Source organism: Palaemon carinicauda, chromosome 7 (genome assembly GCF_036898095.1).
Source record: "Palaemon carinicauda isolate YSFRI2023 chromosome 7, ASM3689809v2, whole genome shotgun sequence".
NCBI lineage: Eukaryota > Metazoa > Arthropoda > Malacostraca > Decapoda > Palaemonidae > Palaemon > Palaemon carinicauda.
Genome location: NC_090731.1, coordinates 116,620,028 through 116,644,199, shown reverse-complemented (window position 1 = coordinate 116,644,199; position 24,172 = coordinate 116,620,028). Strand labels below are relative to the sequence as shown.

At 39.3% G+C, this 24,172-nt stretch overlaps 1 protein-coding gene across 4 annotated transcripts in view; it reads left to right on the top strand.

Moving 5' to 3' along the window:
- LOC137643990 (lachesin-like) overlaps nucleotides 1-23,977 on the top strand; it is a 225,513-nt gene extending 201,536 nt beyond the window's left edge. For all 4 annotated transcript variants that reach the window (XM_068376833.1, XM_068376834.1, XM_068376835.1 and 1 more), the window contains one exon: nucleotides 22,633-23,977. In XM_068376833.1, the coding sequence (XP_068232934.1) occupies nucleotides 22,633-22,746 (114 nt within the window). In that variant the 3' untranslated portion in view covers nucleotides 22,747-23,977. The remainder of the gene's footprint in view (nucleotides 1-22,632) is intronic.
- The last annotated feature ends 195 nt before the right edge of the window (nucleotides 23,978-24,172 follow it).

Sequence of the window (24,172 nt, the reverse complement as noted above, 5' to 3'; positions counted from 1 at the left end):
TGGAAAAGCAGGATACTATAAGCCCAGGGCCTCAAAGAGGGAAAATATCCCGGTGAGAAAAAGAAACAGGGAAAAAAAATTTTAAAAATAGTAATAGCATTAAAATAAATATGTCCCATACAAACTATGAAATCTTTAACAAAACAAGAGAAAGAGAAACAACATGGAATATTGTGCCCGAGTGTACCCTCAAGCAAGAGAACTCTAACCCATGACAGTGGAAGACCATGGTACAGAGGTTATGGCACTGCCAAAGACTAGAGAACAATGGTTTGTTTTTGGAGTTTCCTTCTCCTAGAAGAGCTGCTTACCATAGCTAAAAAGTCTCTTCTACCCTCACCAAGAGGAAAGTGGCCACTGAAAAATTACAGTGCAGTAGTTAACCCCTTGAGCCAAGAAGAATTCATTGGTAATCTCGGTGTTGTCAGATTAAAGAAGAGGCCAAACTATTTGGTGTATGTGTAAGCAAAGGGAAAATGAACCGCAACCAGAGAGAAAGATCCCTTGAGGGAGGATTCTAGCTAACTGGGCTTTATGCCCAAACTTCATAAATTCACTCCAGTCCTATCTATAATCCAAAAAAAGATCTTCAGGCATAGGCAATAGATGCAATGTTACAGGTTGTAAGACCCTAGACATGTATGCATTTCATCCCATAACAATAATTCAGTCACTTATCAACAAGTTCAGGGAGTCTCCGAAAGCAAGGATCACTTTCATAGCACCCCTCTGCCCTTAAACGGCTTGGTTTCCGGATCTATGGGCACTGTTAATAACGGCACTGAAGAGGCTTACTCTCAGACGTGAAAGCAAACCTCACGTTTTCTTTTCTTTTTATCAAGACCCTGGCCTGTTTTAGCTATCTGTATGGAGACTTTCGACTGTCTTGAAAGTTTTTTTTTTCAAAGCCTCTGTCACTTAAAAAAGAAAGTCAGCTGACAAACTATATCAACATCAATGGCAAACTTACTATGACTGATATGGTGACAGAGATATTTTCATTATCAAAACAAAACTGGATAAAATTGTTAAATACTTGATTTTTCTTTTTTATGATAAGATATTTTTTCCATTACAGGATATAGAATGGTATTTAATTCTATTGTATTATGAAACATATTGGATGGCATATATCAAATGAAGATATATCATAAATGTTTGAGGCTTTCATCATTCAGAAGCTCCCTGCAAATAACAAGATTCATTGAAATATGTGTGATGTATTACATTTCATAAGAAGTCTGGCTTATGATGGTTTTTTTTTTCAAATCATCATTTAAAGATTGACTGTCAAACTTTTAATAGCTTAGGCAATGACAAAAAGAATTAGAAAATCACAAACAACATATAAGAACTTTAGTTTGGGTCACAGTAAAGCTATTTTTTGCTGCTTTCCCTCTTTCAGTCAAAAATAACATAAAAGTTAAAGCCTTTCCGAGGAGTTGTACTCTCTTTTTTTTTGACCGATTTTCTTAACAAGGACTTTCAGGATTGATTTCTAACTCTTATTGAAGCAGTTAAGGTGTAATTGTATTTTCGGGCTCGAGCCATGGTATCCTGATGGAAGTTAATCTAAGTCATCTTTCTACTTAAGATATTTCTGCGATTGATATACCAGATAATTTTACCTAAGAAGTATCACAGTGTTCTTATCCCCGGGAGCGAATATCCCGAGAGATATAGTGTATACAACAGGGGCATGTTTAAAAAAAGTCACGGCTATCCTTCCCAGAATAGAGTTAACCTTGTCTCGAAGGATATGAGATAGGATTACACACGTGGGGGAGAGAGCCATGACAACTTCCGATCCCAGTGTACTACTACAAACACTTTTCTTGGATCTCCGTTCCTTCTTGCAGCGCCATCTTGACGGTTGCTTTGAGTTTTTCTGCTTGTTTTCATAGCTTTTTGAGTAATTTTGTGATCATGGATGCTTCTGCTTCTTCCTCATCAACTAAGTTGAGTACCCTTTCCTTTTGTGTTGGAAATTTTGCATCTCCACCCTGTTATTTTTACGATAAGCATGCTTTTTGTTGCCCATGGCTGTTGCATGGCTTGTGCCGGCGACTCATGTATCTAAATCGCTCAGAAAAGCTAAGTTATTTTGTCATAGTATTGCAAGAATGTGTTTTTATATGTTCTTTTACAAGTGTGGTATGATTATGAGTTACTTCCTCATTTGGTTTTGTCTGCTTCTGCGTATTGTATCAGTCTTGACTCACGCTAACTTTACCCTGACTACGGCCATGACTGCTAAATATGTACTTGTGCACCATCACCTTCTATAACTTACTTTAAGAGTTTTGTAAGGCTGCCCATCCTCCCATGGTATTGATGTGTCATAGTGGGGAGCTAAAGTCCTTAAGGTCACTCTAGGAGCATTGGTTAGTGTTTTACAGTTGTCCTAGGGTTACAGTTTTCCACTTATCTCCTTAGACTGTGTGTTTGGCCAGGCGGCACGGGTTATGGGAACTTGTTCCCAGTGTCTACTTGTCCATCCCTTAGAACACTAATCTTGTTCTAATGCTGACAGGTAGATCTCCCTTTTGTGTCGCCTTACTGTATCCTAGGCTTCCCTTCTTAGTTTTTGGTAGGCTAGCGGCTAGTTGTGAGGACTCATTTTCTGTGCCTTCTTACTGCAGACCTCTTAGAACGCCATATTAGTTCTAATGCTACAATTAAGCCTTCCTGTCCTTCTGCCTCACCAATCTCTGAGTCTCCCTTCCTTTCCCCCTCCCTCCCCCCTTTGTTCCTACTGGTGCATCTACTTGCGGTGGAACTTTGTTCCCTTCCCAGTCCAGTTCCCCGACGACTGCAGTGTCCTTTGTTGCTATATAGATGGACGGGATAGCTCGTGGGCTATCTAGTCTGGCCCTGGGTAGGCGAAATTTTTATTCCTTCCCTGGATTACTTCTCCTGCCACCTTAGAAACCACTCTTGGGTGGTCTAGTTACCCCTTCCCCTTCCTAGTTAGGCCATAATCCTTTACTGTCTTTGGAACTACAGTTCCTCTTGTCTAGCCCTAGCATATGAGTTTCCCTCATCCGCTATGTAGGCTAGACTGGCCTGCACAGTATTTCCTATGGCCTAACCCTATCCAGGCAGAGAGATAGTATCCCTTGGAGTTATCCTCTGCCACCTTAGTAGTTGCCTAGTCTATGACTGCAGCTTGGTGTGGAGTCTTGGCTCATTTGTCTGGTTGGCTTATCCTGGCTGAAGTATTGACTTCTGTCCCAACTTCCAGTCTTGTCAGCTTGAGTTCTTCTAGCATTGGATGTGAGTGTGCTATGGGGGGAATTCCCCTTCCTCTCTGCCACCTTTGTTGTAGCCTTAGGTTGGTCATCTACACCTCCTTTTCCTCTTCTGTATCTAAGGAACATTATCCTCTGAAGTTTGTCAATTGGATACTGCCTGGTTGTCAGGATATCCCTTGAATTTTCAATTCTTGGCATCCTGGCCGTCTTGTATAGCTCTCATTATCTTAAGAGCTGACCCCCTTTCTCATGATTTAATGATATTGACCATGTCTTTGGCAGATTTACTTATCTACTGCCTTTCATTTCCTGTGCCTTTCCCCCTGATCGTGGACTGTTTCCTTATAGGATGATCCCCCTTTTCCTTGTCGACTAGACAATGCCTCTACTTCGTTGTGTCGACACTCTTGGTGTGTTGAAAGGTCAGTTCATGATGCCATGGTTGCTAGAGATACCTGTCCCCTTAGACTCGGCTGCTGCTGCCCTGGGGACAGTTGCTGCCACCTCGGGGGCATTTTCTATCGCCCTGTGGTGCAGTTGTTGCCACCCTGTGGTGCAGTTGCTGCCGGCTTAGGCAGGATGATATGTGAATTTGCCACCTTAGGTTGTCTAATAGACCAAATTTGGTGGTATTGGTGTTCCGCTGATGTGACACTTTCCTTCATTTTCTACCATAATATCTTTAAAATTATTTCATGAATCTTTGAAGGTTTCTGAGCTGTTTGGCATGAGTCTCCACTGTAGTGTAACAGTAGCAATAATGTGTGTACTAGAGTATTTATATTTTAGAAATATCTTTATAAAACCTTTCTATTGGAAAATTTATTTATATACTATCTTTAAGATTGAAATTTTTTAATGACATGTACTCACTGAAAACTTTCTATCTTTATAGGTTGCTGAAAAGATGGAGTGTTCAACGGTATCCTGTACCAGGTGGGTCAAGTTGCCTTGTGGCCACAAGACCTGCCGGAAGCATGCAGACTGTCATGTTTCCTAGGGGTCCTTTGCAATCTGGGAACCAGGTGCCCCTTACCTTACTCAAGGACATTCTCCTATTTCCTAAAGTCGAGGTGACTGCTGTTTTTGGTCACCAGATACTGATGATACAGCTCCCGCCAGTACGATTGGATCATGCAGATGATGAGGTTCGGAACACTCTTCAAGCGATGAGCCTAGAGACCGACGACATGCCGATGACCTCTTCTGTGATGTCAAAGAGGGAGAGGATCCTGATGACTACGGGAACCTCTGATGAGTCCCTAAATGTCCATCATGTAAGTACAGTGCCCAGTACTTCTTTGGCTCAGTCCTCCATCCCTGTATCTGCCAGTCCCGCCTTCACTTTTACTTCCGTTCCTACGCTAAAGTACAGCTTTGCCCCCTGATAACTTGGAGTTTGTCGCTTTCATGAAAGCATTCATGGAAGATATACATGCCGATCATAAATGAGCTCAAGCATCCTTAGAGGCGAAAATAGAGACTTTTTTCAACAGGCACCAATGTCCAAGGGTCCACCAGCGTCAAGCCTACCAAATTGCTCGGCTAAGAATCCTTGGTGTTATACCGGTCATATGGCTCTGAGTGAGGGGTACCTCCGCATTGGAGAAGGTATTGGTTCTAAGCCTGTCTCCAACTTAGAATTCTACCCCTCAATCGATAATTACCCTTACTGCTATGTAAGACTACTCTCAGAAGCATCCATTAGAGATGATACGATCCCTGCTCTTAAAATATTTTATTTTTCCTTGTTTCCTTTCCTCATTGGAGTAGTTTCCCTGCTGGGGCCCCTGGGCCTATAGCATCCTACTTTTCCAACTAAGGTTGTAGCTTAACAAATAATAATAATAATAATAATAAAAATAATAATGATAATAATAATAATAATAATAATAATGAGACTATCATTCTGGACCACAGCAAGGAATTTAAGATGGCCAAATTCACCAATACTCAACTTTCTGCCTTAGGCAGAAAGCAGGCCATCTTTTTTGTTCTCAAAGATAGATTCTTTCCCTTCGCCTCAAAAGTTTAGAGGCTGCGAAGAAGGCAGTAATGGAAGTTAGTCTATTGACAGTGCTAGAGGACTGCAAACCTGTCTCCCTAGCCTTTCCTTAAGACTCGAACGGTTGGGAAGATGTCCAACACACCTTTACGGTCAGAAAATTAGATTGGAAACAAACAATTCAATGGAAGGTTGCCTAAAATTCCCGAATTCCTTTTAAAGGAAGAATTGGAATCCGAAGAGGGGCTATCGGCTTCTTTGTCCCACTAGTCGTATCTAGAAATGTTGATTGGGAACTATTCCAAATCAGACCTCTTAACAGTCCTGGCAAAGACTCATCTGGCTACTTTCCACAGAGAACTACATGCTTTCTTTTTAGCCCGAAGAGCATGCAGAGAACACGTCCTAGCTGCAGCAACTATTAGGCATGAGCCTAGAAAGTTGATTGACTCACATCTGGGGGAAAAATCTCTTTCCTCAGAAATTGGTCAAGGAAGCATTGGGCAAAGAGGCTCAGGAGAAAAAGAGCTTTATGCAAGGAAATTCACCCTTGAAGAAGGACCTCCACCCGAAGGCAAGAAGCCTACGAGACCCCTTAAAGGTAGAATAATCCTTTCCTGTCGCGACAGCCTTAGTTTCCACGATCCCCCAGACTGTATACACGGTTCCTCTGCAATATGTGTCACAGTCTCCAACCTTAGCCACTACAAAATAAGTGCTAGAGGCAGAGGAAGGTCCAGAATGGGCGGTCAATCCAGGGGTCGAGGAAGTAAAGGCAAGGCGTTTAGAGAAGCAGGTCCTTCACAACATCAGTAAGGAGCTACTGTAAGGGAAAGTCTTTATTTTGTCAGGGATCAATGGGAGTTCCATCCTTAGGCTCACAGCATAGTCTCAAAGGGACTAGGCTGGAAAAGGAGACAGAAACCACCCCAGTTCAAGAGGTTCTTTCAACCTACAACCCCATTCTTGGAGGTTTACATACAGGATCTTCTCCGGAAAAGAGTCGTATGTTGCAAAAAATCCATGAACTCTAAAGGGTAGCTATTCTGCGTGCCCAAGAAAGATTTTAACATACTTCAAACTATTCTGGACTTGTTCCTATTAAACATATACATTTTGAATGACAAGTTCCAGATACTGACTATCTCGCAAATTCGGCCCCTACTACCCCAGGGGGTCTACACCGTCTCCATAGATACCAATACCTAATTCTGTTAGGTCGGCGCTTCTCCCCCTACCTTGTTTTCAGACTGGCAAGAAAAGCCTATGTTTTCTGAGATATACCCTTCGGTCTCAGTATAGCTCCAAGGATTTTCACAAAGCTTGTCGAGACCGTTGTCCAATAACTAAAGAACAAAGGCGTTAAGGTAATGGTTTACCAAAATGACTGAGTAGTCTGGGCTGTAACAAAGTCAGAATATTTTTTAGCAGCCCAAGAAGTCATGAATTTCCTCGTCTCTGGACTTTCTAATCAACCTTGAAAAGTCCGGGCTATCTCCAACTCAAGATTTCCAATGGCTAGGGCTTCACTGTAATCTAAAAGTCACACACCCTTTCTCTACCACATGGCAAGAGAAAGGAAATCACAAATTCTGTCAGGTGCTTACTTTGCTCAAAGGTAATCGCCAGACATCAGCAGGAAAGAGCTTTAGGATCTCGGCAGTGTGCTGCCATAATAGACTCAATCCTTAAAGCAAGAAGTAAGGCTCCCAACTGAGTCTGGAGAAGAAAGGCATCAAATGCTCGGAGAGATCTTTGCCACAAAACCCGTGCTTTCCTGCTCAAACAGCTCAAGCCGTGGTCCACTGCCAAGAGCTTTTCAACTCACGTCCCTCTACAGTATCCTCCTTCTTTCGTGACAATTCACATGAATGCCTTGGAACAGGGTTTGGGGGGACTTTCCCCTTTCCAAGAAGATACAGGGTCAGTGGTCAGCCAGATTTCAGAAGTTCCATATCAACATTCTGGAAGTTATTGATTTGATGCCAGAAAACCTTAAATCATTCAATCAATCTGGAAGCTATGGCAGTGTTTCTAACTCTGAGGAGACCAATCCCAAAGAAAAATCACACATCAAGTTAGTTCTTGAATGCAAGACGATAGTCCACTGCGTCAACGGACAGGGCTCCAGGCCTCCTCAGATCAACCATGTGATTTTAGTCGTTCTTACCTTGGTAAAGCTGAGAAATTGGCATCTGTCAGCAGTTCACTTAGTAGGGGTTCGCAATGTGACGGCGGAAGCCCTGTCCTCATCCAAGCCTCTGGAAACAGAATGGCCTCTAAACACAAAATCATTCTGTTTCTACCAAGGGTAAGTCCCAGAACTGCAAATAAATCTCTTTATGACGAGCTTCAACAAGAACCTTCTCCAGTATATAGCACCAAACTTAAATCCGGAAGTGGCAGGAACGGATGCGATGTCCCTGGATTTTGGAACCAGTGGTTTCACATTTACCTCTTTCCATCGTTCAACTTCCTAGTTGAAGTCCTGAACAAACTGTGGACTTTCAAAGGGGCAGCAGCTCTAGTGGCACCAAAGCGGCCCAAGAACAATTAGTACCCTCTGGTTCTGGAACTCAAAGCTCTCCAGATCCTTCAATCATTTCCTTTGCTGTCCCAGTACTTTCCACAGAAGACTTTCTTTGCTTCCTCTTGGATGAACAAGAAAACCTTCAGCCCATGATTTTCTCGCCCTTCCGGCTCAAAAGAAGTTTGGAGTTGAAGGAGATGATTGACTTTATAGAAGAGAACAAGTCTGATACCATGAAACGACAATACTTGTCTTCCTGGAAAAATGAGTGGGATTCGTTGAAAGACATCAGCCCTCTTCCATTACTATGGACTTCTGTATTTTCTTCTTTATTTCATTACTCGAACAAGGTTTGACCTCTACAACTTTTGTCTCATGTAAGTCCGCACTGACTAGACCTATTACTTATGCTTTTGATATTTAACTCAATAGTAACTGTTCGATAAGATCCCAAAGGCTTGTGATAAATTGAAACCAAATGCTCCTCCCAAGGCTACCTCTTGGTCGTTGGATAAAGTCTTGCACTTAGCCTTCTCAATAGATAATGCCACTACCACTTTGAGGGATCTTACTCAAAAGTCAATCCTTTTGCGTGGTATGTCTTCTAGTGCTAGAGAAAGCGATATTGTGGCACTTACAAAGGACGATGGCCACATCGAATTCTTGGAATTGGGGAGGTAAATTTTTACCCAGATCAGGCATTCTTCGCAAATAAAGAACTTCCCACAAACGTTGGGGGCCCTGGAAGATTGTTCCACGAAAGGAGGATCCTTCTCTGTGCCCCGTGGAATGCCTTTAGGCCTACCTGTTAAAGAGTTGGGCCTTTAAAGGTGGACAACTTTTTAAAGGGGAAATAACAGGATCTAATCTTTCTTTGAAACAGCTAAGGTCCAACCTCACCTATCTTATCAGAAGGGCTGACCCTCCATTGGGTCATGACCCTAGGAAAGTTGCCTCTTCCTTGATTTTTTCCAATATATGTCCTTTGAAAGCTTACAAGCTTACACAGGATGGAACTTATCAAGAGTTTTTTCAAGCATTACTTGCATCAATTAGAAGAGATTAAACACTTTGTGGTGGCTGCTGATAGTTTAATTAGACCAGCTTCTTAAGTGTTGTGCATGGACTATCACGGACTGTATAATTGGGACTTTTCAGTCTACATTGTGCAAATGGAAAATTCTTATTTGCAATGTGAGCTAATCTACAGTATATATATATATATATATATTTACATATATATATATATATATATATATATATATATATATATATATATATATATATATATATATATATATATATATAGATAGATAGATAGATAGATATAGTAGAGTCAAAAGTGTTATTCTTATCTTATTTTATAGATATTTTTGTTATGTTGCTCTGGTACGTAACTCTGGGGTTGGAAACTACACATATTTAATGTACATATTGTTGCGCTAATTAATTGTACATTTATGAATTTTTGGAAATAATGGGAGACCATAGCTCTTTTTGCGTTTCCTTTATATGGACTTACTGTTCACAATAAAAGCAGTGTACCTCCATTTTTAACCCCTCTTTCATGGACTTCGGTCTGAAAAACTGCCGGGAAAAAAATTCATTCACAGTGAGTGGGACTGCAATGAAATTTCTTTGATCCTAAGTGATTTACAATCAACTTACTTGTGTTTATAGTGTGGGACTATCATCCCAGCTGCTATGTGGAATTATAGACACACCTTTTCGTGTTACACTACTGATCATGGGACATTCTCCTTATATAATTTTTGGGGTTTCTAGGAGTTCAAATGGGTTAAAAACTCTATCTAGCAACATCTGATAATATTAATTCTCTGGTAGACTTCCATCAGGACGACATGGCTCGAGCCCAAAAAACCGATTTTGACATAGGAAAAATCTGTTTTTGGGTGAGATAGCCATGTGGTCCTGATTGGCCCATCCATTACTTTTCATCCCCTCCCAATTATCAGTGCGAGGTCTTGCGTCATGTGATGGTTGTTCTTGGAATTGTGATCCAGGATTGATTGATTGAAAGTTTTCTGGCATCCTGACATCTAAGGTCATTGATGCCGATAGCATTTATTATGTATGAAAGATAAAAGAGAATTCAATTAAAACCATAAAAGTTAAGAAGTCATTATAATAGTTAAATAGTTTCAGAAGACCTGCTTCTGAAATAAATCTAAAAATGCCGCTCGCATAGTAGGACACATGTCCAAGAATCTTGGCAAGGATGAACCTGCCATCCTCACCTCAAGCCTCAAACAGATATCTATTTCTTAAGTTATTATAATCAGGGCATTCGGTCAACAAATGCCTCACTGTTAAAGGTACTAAACTGTCCTCGCAATAGGGTTGGTGTTGGCCCTTCAGAAGAAACTCGTGTGTCAACCGTGTGTGACCAATACGGAGACGACAAAGAGTCTTCTCCCATTTTCGGGGTATCATGTTATACCTCCAAGGAGATATGATATTTGTTACTTCCCTCATTTTATTGCCATCTAGGCTATCTCAGTGCTGTTGCCATTTATTACAAACCAATTTCTTGATGAAAGGTAGGAAATCATTACAGGGAATGGGATACCTCCTTGGTAGCAACTCGAATGCCACATTCTTTGCCAGTAAATCTGCCTTCTCATTCCCAGACACACCTACATGTGCTGGAACCCAACAAAATCGAACTGTTATACCTCTCCATCCAAAAATAAAAAGCCATTCAAAAATCTTTAAAACTAGAGGGTTACTAGAATTAAAAACTTTTAAAGCTTGAAGACCACTCCTTGCATCACTAAAAATTGTAAAATTACCCTCCTTTTCCAAAGCTATTTTCTCAATAGCGGTTAGTATGCCATACAGTTCGGCAGTAAATTTGGATGCTGTAAGAGGAAGTGCAGCTCTACAATTAAAATCATTACTATGTACTCCAAATCCAACGCCAGCATCAGATTTGGAGCCCTCAGTATGTATAAAAGTCGATCCCCTATGTTCTGCAACATGTTCTATAAAAAAAGACCTGGATTCTGTCAGTCATATTCTTCTTAACTCCAATAAAGTATTTACATAAAGATACGTCAGGTAATTTCCATAGAGGCGTTGATGATACCTAGATTGTTTAATAATTGTTTTACCCGAAATCCAAAATGTTGAGGAGATTTTGGGTGCAACTCAATGTATGTTGAGTGCCTTACAAAGCTTGCAGTCTGAAATGCTGAAGAATTAGGGAGTCTTTGCAATCTACACCAATACCGAATAATAGAGGACATTCAGTAATGGTCTAGAGGCAGCTCCCCAGCATCAACAAGGAGACTTGTAATAGGTGAGGTTCTAAATGCTCCTGTCGACAATCTAATACCAGCATAATGTATGGAATCTAATATTTTTAACCGGCTTGGGGTGGCTGAGGAGTATATTTCGCATCCGTAACTAATTTTGGAAAAAATCAAGGCCTTGTATAATTTCAAAATAGTATTGCGGTCTGCCCCCCATGATGTATGGGACAATGCTTTTAAAAGATTCAGAGCCTCAAGATATTTAGCTTTTAATGCTTTTAAGTGAGAAACCCATGTAAGCCTACAATCAAATATCAACCCTAAAAATTTAGCTTCACTTGCACATGGGATCCATTGGCCTTTGATGTATATATCCGGGTCTGGAAGTACTCCCCAGATACGACAGAAATGGAAAATTGTAGTTTTACTTGTCAAGAACTTAAATCCATTCATATCGGCCAACTGGATAATTTTATCAATAGAGAGTTGTATTTTTCTCTCAACCATTGCCATTCTAGCTTCAGCAAATGATATTGAGAGATCATCCACAAATAATGTTGCGAGAACATCTCGGGGAATGACTGAGGATATCCCATTAATTGGTAGTGCAATAAGGGTTACACTCAGCACACTCCCCTGAGGAACTCCTTCTTCCTGGCATTTACTCTCTGATAGAGTTTCCCCAACTTTCACTTGGAAAACTCTATGTGAAAGAAATGACTGAATAAATAGTGGTAGCTCTCCTCTTGATCCAAACTCATGGATTCTTTTAAGTATGCGTATCATATGCCTTTTCAAATAAAAAAAGACTGTCACATGGTGCTGTTTGGAAGCAAAGGCTTCACACATGGAGGACTCAAGTCATATCAGCATATCAGTCGTTGAGTGTATTTTTCTGAACCCATATTGAATGGGTGATAAAATACCCTTCTTTTCAAGGTACCACATCAGTCTTACATTGACCATCTTCGCCATGATTTTGCCCAAACAAGATGTCAATGCAATTGTCCTATAATTTGCTGCTAAAAACTTGTCCTCACTGGGTTTTAAAAAGGCTAAAATAATGGCTAGTTCCCAAACACTTGGATAACTATGATTATGCCATATTCTATGAAAAATGCTTGAAATAAATAACTTTGTATTAAAAGGTACGTGTTTAATCATTGCATATGGAATTCCATTGGGTCCAGGGGCTGTATCGTTACACGTAGCAAGAGCAGAATCAAATTCTCTTTCCGTAAAAGGAGAATTGTATGACTCTTGCTTTCTTGTTGCGAAGTTTAAAACTTTCTTTTCTTCAATGCTCCTATACTGGTGACCAGGAGCTGCTTCACATATGAAAAATGGTCAGCCAGGGCATTGCTAACTTCGGTTGCTCCAGTCATATACTGGCCATTTACCTTTAACACTGGTGGTGGGTTTGGGGTGAATTTGCCTGCTATCTTTTTGATTTTCCTCTACACAGATGATGTTGGTGTTCTACTGTTAATGGAGGAAACAAATGACATCCAAGACTTGCGCCTAGCTTCTTTCATGGCACGACAGAACTGTGCTATACATTTCTAGTATATGACTAAATTCTCCTCAGTACGGCGCATGCACAATCGAGTTAAAGACTTTCTTGTGGGTCTGTGCTGGGCAGTTAGTTCTGACGACCACCAGGGGACTGGTTGTCGTCTGAATATCCCTGTTGTTTTGGGAATGAAATTGACTCTTGCTATGTGAAGATTTCCATTAGGTAAGTCTATAACATCATCAACACTTTCAAACTGTTCTGCATTTCCTTCAATTTCACTCAACTCCCGAAATCTATCCCAGTCCGCCTTATCAAGATTCCATTGAGGCGATCTCTGTAAAGGTGGACCATTGTTGGTGTTTATAATGATTGGTGCTTGATCACTAGTATGCCAATCATCTAATGTTCTCCAATTAAAATTGAGAAGACAGAGCTTGCAACTGATAGGTCAATGCAGGACAAGGTACCTCTCTGAACATGAAAATGTGTGGGCTCTCCTGTATTAAGGAGTGCGACATCTTCATTCTCCAAAATTGATGATATAATATTACCCCTTGCTTTTGCCAAAACATCACCCCATAAAGGATGTCTATTATTAAGATCTCCTAGTAAGAGGAAAGGTTGTGGGAGTTGTTTAATCACCTCTATATATTATCATATGAGATGTTATTATTTGGAGGCAAGTAAAGAGTACAGATTGTGTATTTTCTCCCTATATCAATTTATACAGCCACTGCCTGCAGAGGAGTACAGATAGACAAAGATATTTGGGGAACATCTTGATGAACGTATATAAGACATCCCCCATGGCTCCCTCCTCGTTGATCATATAGAGTCCTTGCTTTCTTGTAGACATACAGTTATAGGGGAATGCTCACGTATGAGGAGCTTAAGTTGTTCATATTTCGCCCTTAAACCCTGGCAATTCCATTGTAGAACGGAGGAAAAAACTATGGTTTATTTTTTGGAAGACACCTCAGATGAAGTCTTCCCATTGCCAATATTTGATCTAATAATATTTCCCGGTGGTATCTCTAGAGAGGATCTTGATATAGTGGGTTCTGTGTTCCTCTTTTTCTTTGTGTCCTTTTCATCTAATTGTTGAGGATGATGGTGAACCTCAATATGAATTTCTGATTGGTTCAATTTACCTTATAGTTGATCAGAAACATCAGCAGACAAGATATTATATTTATTTGAAGTCGTGACTTTAATGTTTCTTATGATAGGAGGCGAGAGAGATGGAGGTCTCTCTCTTTTTTGATTAAAAGGTTGTAATCTGTCAGGTTTCTGCACCTTCCCCACTACAGGTTCACCAGGTAAATTGGTTTTAAGTGGAACCTCCATCAGATCAGGCAAGGACACGGCCTGAGAGAGGTTTGTAATATTGTTTGGAATTGGAGTAGTTGGCTTTTGAATAACTTTCAGATCTTTAAGTATCTGTTTTGATTTCTCTACAATTTCTGGATATAGATTTTCGATGGGACTTTCAACCTCTTTAACCACTTTCATTTGTTTATCTTAGAAGTAGAGATATAATTTCCGTCTGTATGGTTTGGCAAGTTTTTCTTCAGAACCATTGAAAAAGGCTGCCCTGGTCTTATCTGCTTTTCAAGAGCTCTTTTACGAGCCTCTTTAAAAGTAACCCTTTCCATGGTCCTAATGGCCTGAATTTCTTTTTCAAAATTAAACTTAACACAGCTTTTAGATGTAGTTGGGTGTGCTTCCCCACAATGTATTCAATTACGGTTTTCTATGCATACTCCATGACTACTTTTTCTACAGTTGGCACAAACGGCTGGCTTATTATTTAGATTTCCTTGCATTTCTGGCTTAAATGGCCATACATTTGGCAATGATAACATCGCAATGGTGAAGGGATATATGGTTTTACCTTAAAAGATAGCCAACCAGCTTTTATAACATTTGGTAATCTGCATTGATCAAATGTTATAATTAAAGTAGCAAGAGGAATACGTTGTTCTCCAACTCTCTTTCTCATTCTGACTACTTTTACTACTCCTTGACTTTTCAGTTCATCCTCAATTTTCTTTTCTTCTATGTCCAGCAACTCTGGAGCATATATCACACCTCTACTCTGGTTGAAAGTAGGGTGCGAAACGCATTTGACACCATGACCATACAATGGTGCGAGTATTTTCAATCTTTCTCCTTGTATTGGGGATAGTGCCTCTATCAGGAGACTTCCATTTCCCTGGGGAAGAATTTTTGGCTGCCCTCCACATACAGAAAATATTTCCCTATTAGCTTTAAAAACATCTAAACGTTCATGTCTTGCATTTTCAAATAAACAAAAAGCTTATAATTCACTACTTCATAGTGACCAGGGAATACTCCTACTTTTCTATATTTTTCTGTACTGTCATCAATTCTAATTCTCTCTCTCTTCTTCTCTGTCTGTACCGAGGTCCATGTTTGTATTTTCCAGGTCGTCAACAGAGGGGTTTGTTTTTATTGAAAGAGCAATCCGGGTTATCCACCTCTTATCGGAGGATGTCATTCCTCCTATCCCATGTGGCCTAACACGAGAAGAGGCTTCAGCGGGGACCAGTCCTCTATTACAGAGGGCCTGCCTCTCTTAAGGTGGGCGTACACTGGTCAGTGAGGTTGGTTAGCCCCTCTCACCAGCGACTTCAATGCCTGGCGTCACCCATTACCCACATATGGGCGACTTACAACTGGATCACTGGAGCTCAACTCTTTAACAGACTTGGTCTGCACCCAATGGGGTCTGCCAGAGGGTGGTGGCGTCTAAACTGGCACAGGTTGAGATGGAATGCCGTCCATCTCACACTGTGCCAAATTCAAAGAAGCAGCCAAAGCATAATCAAACAATCCAAAGTCGTCAACAATATCGAGCCTAAAAGGAAGAGATGGGAGAAGAAAAGAAATAACCAAAGGGTAAATAGAAAGTGCTGACTGATTTAGTTGGATCAACAGTTGGGCACCGAGGTCCAGTGGGAAAGTAGTTCCCTCTGTTCATCAGAGTCCAGCTGCTAATCCCTAAGCCCCCATCCTCATCAAGGCTTCAGCATCTGGGGGTGTAGGGGTGATCCAGGAATTCTGTTTGTAGCAGCACACTGTGATCAGAAGTTGTAATGGCTCTCTCGCCCACATATCCAATCCTATCCCGTAGCCTTCGAGACAAGGTTAACTCTATTCTGGGAAGGATAGCCGTGGCTTGTTTTAAACATGTCCCTGTTGTAAACACAATATCTCTCAGGATATTTTTCACAAGGGATACGAAAAGTGTGATACTTCTTATGGAAAATTCTCTGGTACCTCACTCTCAAAAAATATCCGAAGAAGAAAGATGCCTTAGAGGAACCTCCATCAGGACGACATGGCTATCTCACCCAAAAATAGATTTTTCCTATGCCAAAATCCATTATAACTAACAAAACTAGGGTAAACCTAGTCACTAATTCATGTTGTGGAATGGTTTCTTTTATAAACGGATTTAGATAAGAAAAGCCTTTTATGTTGCAGGAACTGATCGTACATGCTCACTTTTCATTGGACGAAGCTTCCCTAGTATTGCAGTCTGCCCCCCGTGATGTATGGGACAATGCTTTTAAAAGATTCAGAGCCTCAAGACATTTAGCTTTTAATGCTTTTAAGTGAGAAACCCATGTAAGCCTACAATCAAATATCAACCCTAAAAATTTAGCTTCACTTGCACATGGGATCCATTGGCCTTTGATGTATATATCCGGGTCTGGAAGTACTCCCTGGATATGACAGAAATGGAAAATTGTTGTTTTTCTTGTCAAGAACTTAAATCCCTTCATATCGGCCAACTGGATAATTTTATCAATAGAGAGTTGTATTTTTCTCTCAACCATTGCAATTCTAGCTTCAGCAAATGATATTGAGAGATCATCCACAAATGATATTGCGAGAACATCCCGGGGAATGATTGAGGATATCCCATTAATTGCTAGTGCAATAAGGGTTACACTCAGCACACTCCCCTGAGGAACTCCTTCTTCCTGGCATTTACTCTCTGATAGAGCTTCCCCAACTTTCACTTGGAAAACTCTATGTGAAAGAAATGACTGAATAAATAGTGGTAGCTCTCCTCTTGATCCAAACTCATGGATTCTTTTAAGTATGCGTATCATATGCCTTTTCAAATAAAAAAAGACTGTCACATGGTGCTGTTTGGAAGCAAAGGCTTCACAAATGGAGGACTCAAGTCGTATCAGCATATCAGTCGTTGAGTGCATTTTTCTGGACCCATATTGAATGGGTGATAAAATACCCTTCTTTTCAAGGTACCACATCAGTCTTACATTGACCATCTTCACCATGATTTTGCCCAAACAAGATGTCAATGCAATTGGCCTATAATTTGCTGCTAAAAACTTGTCGTCACCGGGTTTTAAAAAGGCTAAAATAATGGCTAGTTCTCAAACACTTGGATAACTATGATTATGCCATATTCTATGAAAAATGCTTGAAATAAATAACTTTGTATTGAAAGGTACGTGTTTAATCATTGCATATGGAATTCCATTGGGTCCAGGGGCTGTATCGTTACACGTAGCAAGAGCAGAATCAAATTCTCTTTTCGTAAAAGGAGAATTGTATGACTCTTGCTTTCTTGTTGCGAAGTTTAAAACTTTCTTTTCTTCAATGCTCCTATACTGGTGACCAGGAGCTGCTTCACATTTGAAAAATGGTCAGCCAGGGCATTGCTAACTTCGGTTGCTCCAGTCATATACTGGCCATTTACCTTTAACACTGGTTGTGGGTTTGGGGTGAATTTGCCTGCTATCTTTTTGACTTTCCTCTACACAGATGATGTTGGTGTTCTACTGTTAATGGAGGAAACAAATGGAATTCAAGACTTGCGCCTAGTTTCTTTCATAGCACGACAGAACTGTGCTATACATTTCTAGTATATGACTAAATTCTCCTCAGTACGGCGCATACACAATCGAGTTAAAGACTTTCTTGTGGGTCTGTGCAGGGCAGTTAGTTCTGACGACCACCAGGGGACTGGTTGTCGTCTGAATATCCCTGTTGTTTTGGGAATGAAATTGACTCCTGCTATTTGAAGAGTTCCATTAAGTAAGTCTATAGCATCATTAACACTTTCAAACTGTTCTGCATTTCCTTCAATTTCACTTAACTCCCGAAATCTATCCCAGTCCGCCTTATCAAGATTCCATTGAGGCGATCTCTGTAAAGGTGGACCATTGTTGGTGTTTATAATGATTGGTGCTTGATCACTAGTATGCCAATCATCTAATGTTCTCCAATTAAAATTGAGAAGATAGAGCTTGCAACTGATAGGTCAATACAGGACAAGGTACCTCTCTGAACATGAAAATGTGTGGGCTCTCCTGTATTAAGGAGTCCGACATCTTCATTCTCCAAAATTGATGATATAATATTACCCCTTGCTTTTGCCAAAACATCACCCCATAAAGGATGTCTATTATTAAGATCTCCTAGTAAGAGGAAAGGTTGTGGGAGTTGTTTAATCACCTCTACTATATTATCATATGAGATGTTATCATTTGGAGGCAAGTAAAGAGTACAGATTGTGTATTTTCTCCCTATATCAATTTATACAGCCACTGCCTGCAGAGGGGTACAGATAGACAAAGATATTTGGGGAACATCTTGATGAACGTATATAAGACTTCCCCCATGGCTCCCTGCTCGTTGATCATATGGTGTCCCATAGCTAACATACTCTCGAGAACAAGAAGTATTAGCATCGAGCTTGCTTTCTTGTAGACATACAGTTATAGGGGAGTGCTCACATATGAGGAGCTTAAGTTGCTCATATTTCGCCCTTAAACCCTGGCAATTCCATTGCAGAACGGAGGAAAAAACTATGGTTTATTTTTAGAAAGACACCTTAGATGAAGTCTTCCCATTGGCAATGTTTGATCTAATAATATTTCCCGGTGGTATCTCTAGAGAGGATCTTGATGTTGTGGGTTCTGTGTTCCTCTTTTTCTTTGTGTCCTTTTCATCTAATTGTTGAGGATGATGGTGGACCTCAATTTGAATTTATGATTGGTTCAATTTACCTTCTAGTTGATCAGAAACATTAGCAGACGAGATATTATATTTATTTGAAGTCGTGACTTTAATGTTTCTTATGATAGGAGGCGAGAGAGATGGAGGTCTCTCTCTTTTTTTATTAAAAGGTTGTGATCTGTCAGGTTTCTGCACCTTCCCCAATACAGGTTCACCAGGTAAATTGGTTTTAAGTGGAACCTCCATCAGATCAGGCAAGGACACGGCCTGAGAGAGGTTTGTACTATTGTTTGGAATTGGAGTAGTTGGCTTTTGAATAATTTTCAGATCTTTAAGTATCTGTTTTGATTTCTCTACAATTTCTGGATATAGATTTTCGATGGGACTTTCCACCTCTTTAACTACTTTCATTTGTTTATCTTAGAAGTAGAGATATAATTTCCGTCTGTGTGGTTTGGCAAGTTTTTCTTCAGAACCATTGAAAAAGGTTGCCCTGGTCTTATCTACTTTTCAAGAGCTCTTTTACGAGCCTCGTTAAAAGTAACCCTTTCCATGGTCCTAATGGCCTGAATTTCTTTTTCAAAATTAAACTTAACACAGTTTTTAGATGTAGCTGGGTGTGCTTCCCCACAATGTATTCAATTAGGGTTTTCTATGCATACTCCAGGACTACTTTTTCCACAGTTGGCACAAACGGCTGGCTTATTTAGATTTCCTTGCATTTATGGCTTAAATGGCCATACATTTGGCAATAATAACATCGCAATGGTGAAGGGATATATGGTTTTACCTTAAAAGATAGCCAACCAGCTTTTATAACATTTGGTAATCTGCATTGATCAAATGTTATAATTAAAGTAGCAAGAGGAATACGTTGTTCTCCAACTCTCTTTCTCATTCTGACTACTTTTACTACTCCTTGACTTTTCAGTTCATCCTCAATTTCCTTTTTTTCTATGTCCAGCAACTCTGGAGCATATATCACACCTCTACTCTGGTTGAAAGTAGGGTGCGAAACGCATTTGATACCATGACCATACAATGGTGCGAGTATTTTCAATCTTTCGCCTTGTATTGGGGATAGTGCCCCTATCAGGAGACTTCCATTTCCCTGGGGAAGAATTTTTGGCTGCCCTCCACATACAGCAACTATTTCCCTATTAGCTTTAAAAACATCTAAACGTTCATGTTTTGCATTTTCAAATTCAAAACAAAAAGCTTATAATTCACTACTTCATAGTGACCAGGTAATACTTCTACTTTTCTATATTTTTCTGTACTGTCATCATTTCTAATTCTCTCTCTCTTCTTCTCTAGTGTTTTCTTATCATTCTTTATATGACATGAGTAAGGTTCCAGTGTTACTATATTAGAACCCGAGTTGGAGCTGTCTGTACCGAGGTCCATGTTTGTATTTTCCAGGTCGTCAACAGAGGGGTTGGTTTTTATTGAAAGAGCAATCCGGGTTATCCACCTCTTTTCGGAGGATGTCATTCCTCCTATCCCAAGTGTCCCAACACGAGAAGAGGCTTCAGCGGGGACCAGTCCTCTATTACAGAGGGCCTGCCTCTCTTAAGGTGGGCGTACACTGGTCAGTGGGGTTGGTTAGCCCCTCCCACCAGCGACTCCAATGCCTGGCGTCACCCATTACCCGCAAATATGGGCGACTTACTACTGGATCACTGGAGCCCAACTCTTTTAACAGACTTGGTCTGCACCCAATCGGGTCTGCCAGAGGGTGGTGGCGTCTAAACTGGCACAGGTTGAGATGGAATGCCATCCATCCCACACTGTGTCAAATCCAAAGAAGCAGCCAAAGCATAATCAAACAATCCAAAGTCGTCAACAATATCGAGCCTAAAAGGAAGAGATGGGAGAAGAAAAGAAATAACCAAAGGGTAAAGAGAAAGTGCTGACTGATTTAGTTGGATCAACAGTTGGGCACCGAGGTCCAGTGGGAAAGTAGTTCCCTCTGTTCATCAGAGTCCAGCTGCTAATCCCTAAGCCCCCATCCTCATCAAGGCTTCAGCATCTGGGGGTGTGGGGGTGATCCAGGAATTCTGTTTGTAGCAGCACACTGTGATCAGAAGTTGTAATGGCTCTCTCGCCCACATATCCAATCCTATCCCGTAGCCTTCGAGACAAGGTTAATTCTATTCTGGGAAGGATAGCCGTGGCTTGTTTTAAACATGTCCCTGTTGTAAACACAATATCTCTCAGGATATTTTTCACAAGGGATACGAAAAGTGTGATACTTCTTATGGAAAATTCTCTGGTACCTCACTCTCAAAAAATATCCGAAGAAGAAAGATGCCTTAGAGGAACCTCCATCAGGACGACATGGCTATCTCACCCAAAAATAGATTTTTCCTATGCCAAAATCCATTATAACTAACAAAACTAGGGTAAACCTAATCACTTATTCATGTTGTGGAATATTTTCCTTTATAAACTGATTTAGATAAGAAAAGCCTTTTATGTTGCAGGAACTGATCGTCCATGCTCACTTTTCATTGGACAAAGCTTCCCTAACTGTTTTAAAAGTTAAGGAGCATGATAGAGTGGTGGCTACTGTGGTAAACTTTAAAACATGATCTTTAGAAAGGGTGCTTCCAGCACGTCAATATAAAACTAATTCTGTGTTTGCTAGTCATTATTCAAATATGCCCTTGTATGAATTTTTCATATCTATACTTTTCCTACCTCTGAATAGCACTTGGGAGCCATTTTCCTACCCACTTCCATGGTGATATTTACCTTCGGTGATCGCTTAGTGTAGATAGAAATGTCAAATGTTATATGTCCTTAAAGGTATAACATGATGCCCTGAAAGTGGGAGACTACTCTTTGTTGTCTTCGCATTAGTCACATTAGGTTGATACACACTTTTCTGATGACTGGCCAACACCAGTTATACTGCAATGACTGTTTGGTACCCCTGACTGTGAGTCATTTGTTAACCACATGCCCCACTTTTATTACCTTGAGAAACATATATCTGTTTGAGACTCGAGGGGAGCATGGTTGGTTCATCCTTGGAAAGATTCATGGACATGATGTGTTGTACTATGCTAGTGGTATTTTTGAATTTATTTCAGAAGCAGGTCTTCTGAAAGCTATTTAACTTTTATAAAGAGAACTTTGCTTTTATTGTTTTAATTTGAATTTCTTTTTATTCATTATCTATAACAAATGATATTGGCGTCAATTACCTTCGATACCAGGATACCAGAAAACTCCAAATCATCCAATTCAATTCATCCGGTGATCGAGTCCTTTAAGCAGGAGACATTATGAAAATCTTTTCCTGAGTTCAGCCTTATGTACCTTGCCTGATTGGAACTCCCTACTCGGCAGCTGGTGTGTATTTCGGTGGCTAGTTTAGAATATGTTAGATACGGCACCACGCGAGATAAGTTTTTTCTTTTTATTCTTTATTGCCACTTCCACTTTATAAATTGTTATATTTAGAGTATCATAGCTAAGAGAGATTTAGGACAGAAGGATTTTTTGTGAATTTTCCTCATCTACACCAATCATTAGATTATCACTTCCCTCATACATTTCTTTCATGAGTAAACCGATCGGCATCTCTTTGTTTTATGAAGCCAATCAGATTATGACTATTATGTGCTTGATTACTTCACCTGCCCAAGCAAATATATTAAATTTCTTTCATTAAACACAGTCTTCACTTTTTCATTTAGCGTGGCTGTGAAGTTATCGGCATCGCCTATAAAAACGAGTGTCTGGTTATCAAAGCATTACTATTCACAAATGTTTTGTATATGTATGCAAAGAGAACAAATCATTATATTGCTGTTATTGTACAGTATGCTGAACAGGAGATTCAAAAGAATTAAGTTGGCTACTTCTCACTTACCATCAATATACCATGCAGTGCTTTTATTTTTGACCACTGAATAACTTCACTAAGAAATTATTATTTTACTTTTGAACTTTACGAAAAATTCATCTACCCAAGCACTTCCATAGTTTTTTTTTTTCTAATGAAAATTTTTTCCTTACAGGTGACTCTTCTGACTGACCCCAGTTTGAAGGCTTCCGGAAATTCAAGTTACTTGTTCAGTAGTTTTAGGATATTTTTGTTGATCTTTTGTCTCTTAGTTACACTAGCCAGATAAAACATATTTTAGTATATTTTAAGGATTAAAGCTACTTAAGGTTGATTTTTGTGATATGTAATACCGTATTAATTTTCTTCATCATTTACATATTAATGCTTTCCTAAGAGTTTTTCATTAATTTGTTGTATATATTTTTCATTTTATGACTGATCGTTTTCACAATTTTTCATAAAACTACAACAATATTTCATAATTTATCATAGCTAATGCAGACTTGAATCAATTGTGATTATAGTGGTTAATTACTGTATGCGACTATTGTATAAGCCTTGATATTAAATAATTCCACAAAACTAGCTAATACGTTTTCTTTGTTTTAATGCCGTAGTACTGGAAGAGTAAATCCTCTCTATTGGACTAATTTCATTCGTATAATTTGATATTCGAATTATATCATGTTCTATTTACTTTCAATTAGTTGACTAGTTTATTTCCATTTGTTTGTTTCAACAGATTTATTCTATTAGATTTCACAGCATCTCATCTCTTGCTCACATATGAGCAAGAGATGTGTGCAGTGTGTAATTGTTTGTTTTAAAGTTTTAAAAGGAAAAATAAATTTTCAAATCCATTCACAAATGCACGGTTCCAAATTGGGCTGTTTGACCTTGACCTTAGACCTTCCATGTATGCTTTGTTTCAACTTGAGAAAAGCAGAAAGACCATCACCACATACTTTTGTAGTGAACATTTTGATAAATAATTACTAATTTATAATAAACAAAACAGTCACTGTAAAATTACATATACAGTTTTATCTAAGGTAATTTTTGAGTGTCGATTGTCAAAGGTTGTGCTGAATTATTTCGTAAATTTCCTTGAATATAAATTTTTTTTCCTCCAGTTGATAATACAAAAGATCAAATGAGTTATGACAGTCTTGTTGCTCTTTTGAATAATGTTCTCTCATTCAACAAATACAAAGCTTAAATAGATGCATTGGCAAGGAAACCTTTATCATATTTAGGTTTTATTTACACCACAGTTCATTTATATAACTTTATTTGATAGCACCAATTAAACATTAATCTTATAAAATTAGTTATAATAGATACAAAATGCTATTAAAATATACAGTACTGTAGTCATAACAGCTCTTTTAAGATTGAATTCAACTTTATTTAACTTTTGATTTTATCACAGGTAAAGGGATATATGCACTATACTACAAAGCACTAACCATTAAACCTTCTTTTAATTGAGAAATTGTTAAAAAAAAAAATAATAATAATAATAAGGCTTTAAGATAATTAAGCAGCGAAGTATCAAATTCTTCCAATATCTAAATGATGTGAGATATTTAGTAAAACGGAAGGTATTCCTTGTAGAAAATTTGATATGCGGAATAAATTTCCAATTGGATATTTTTTAAATCAATCAGATAATAGACACACTTTTGAAGAGAACTTGAGGGCCATTTTTA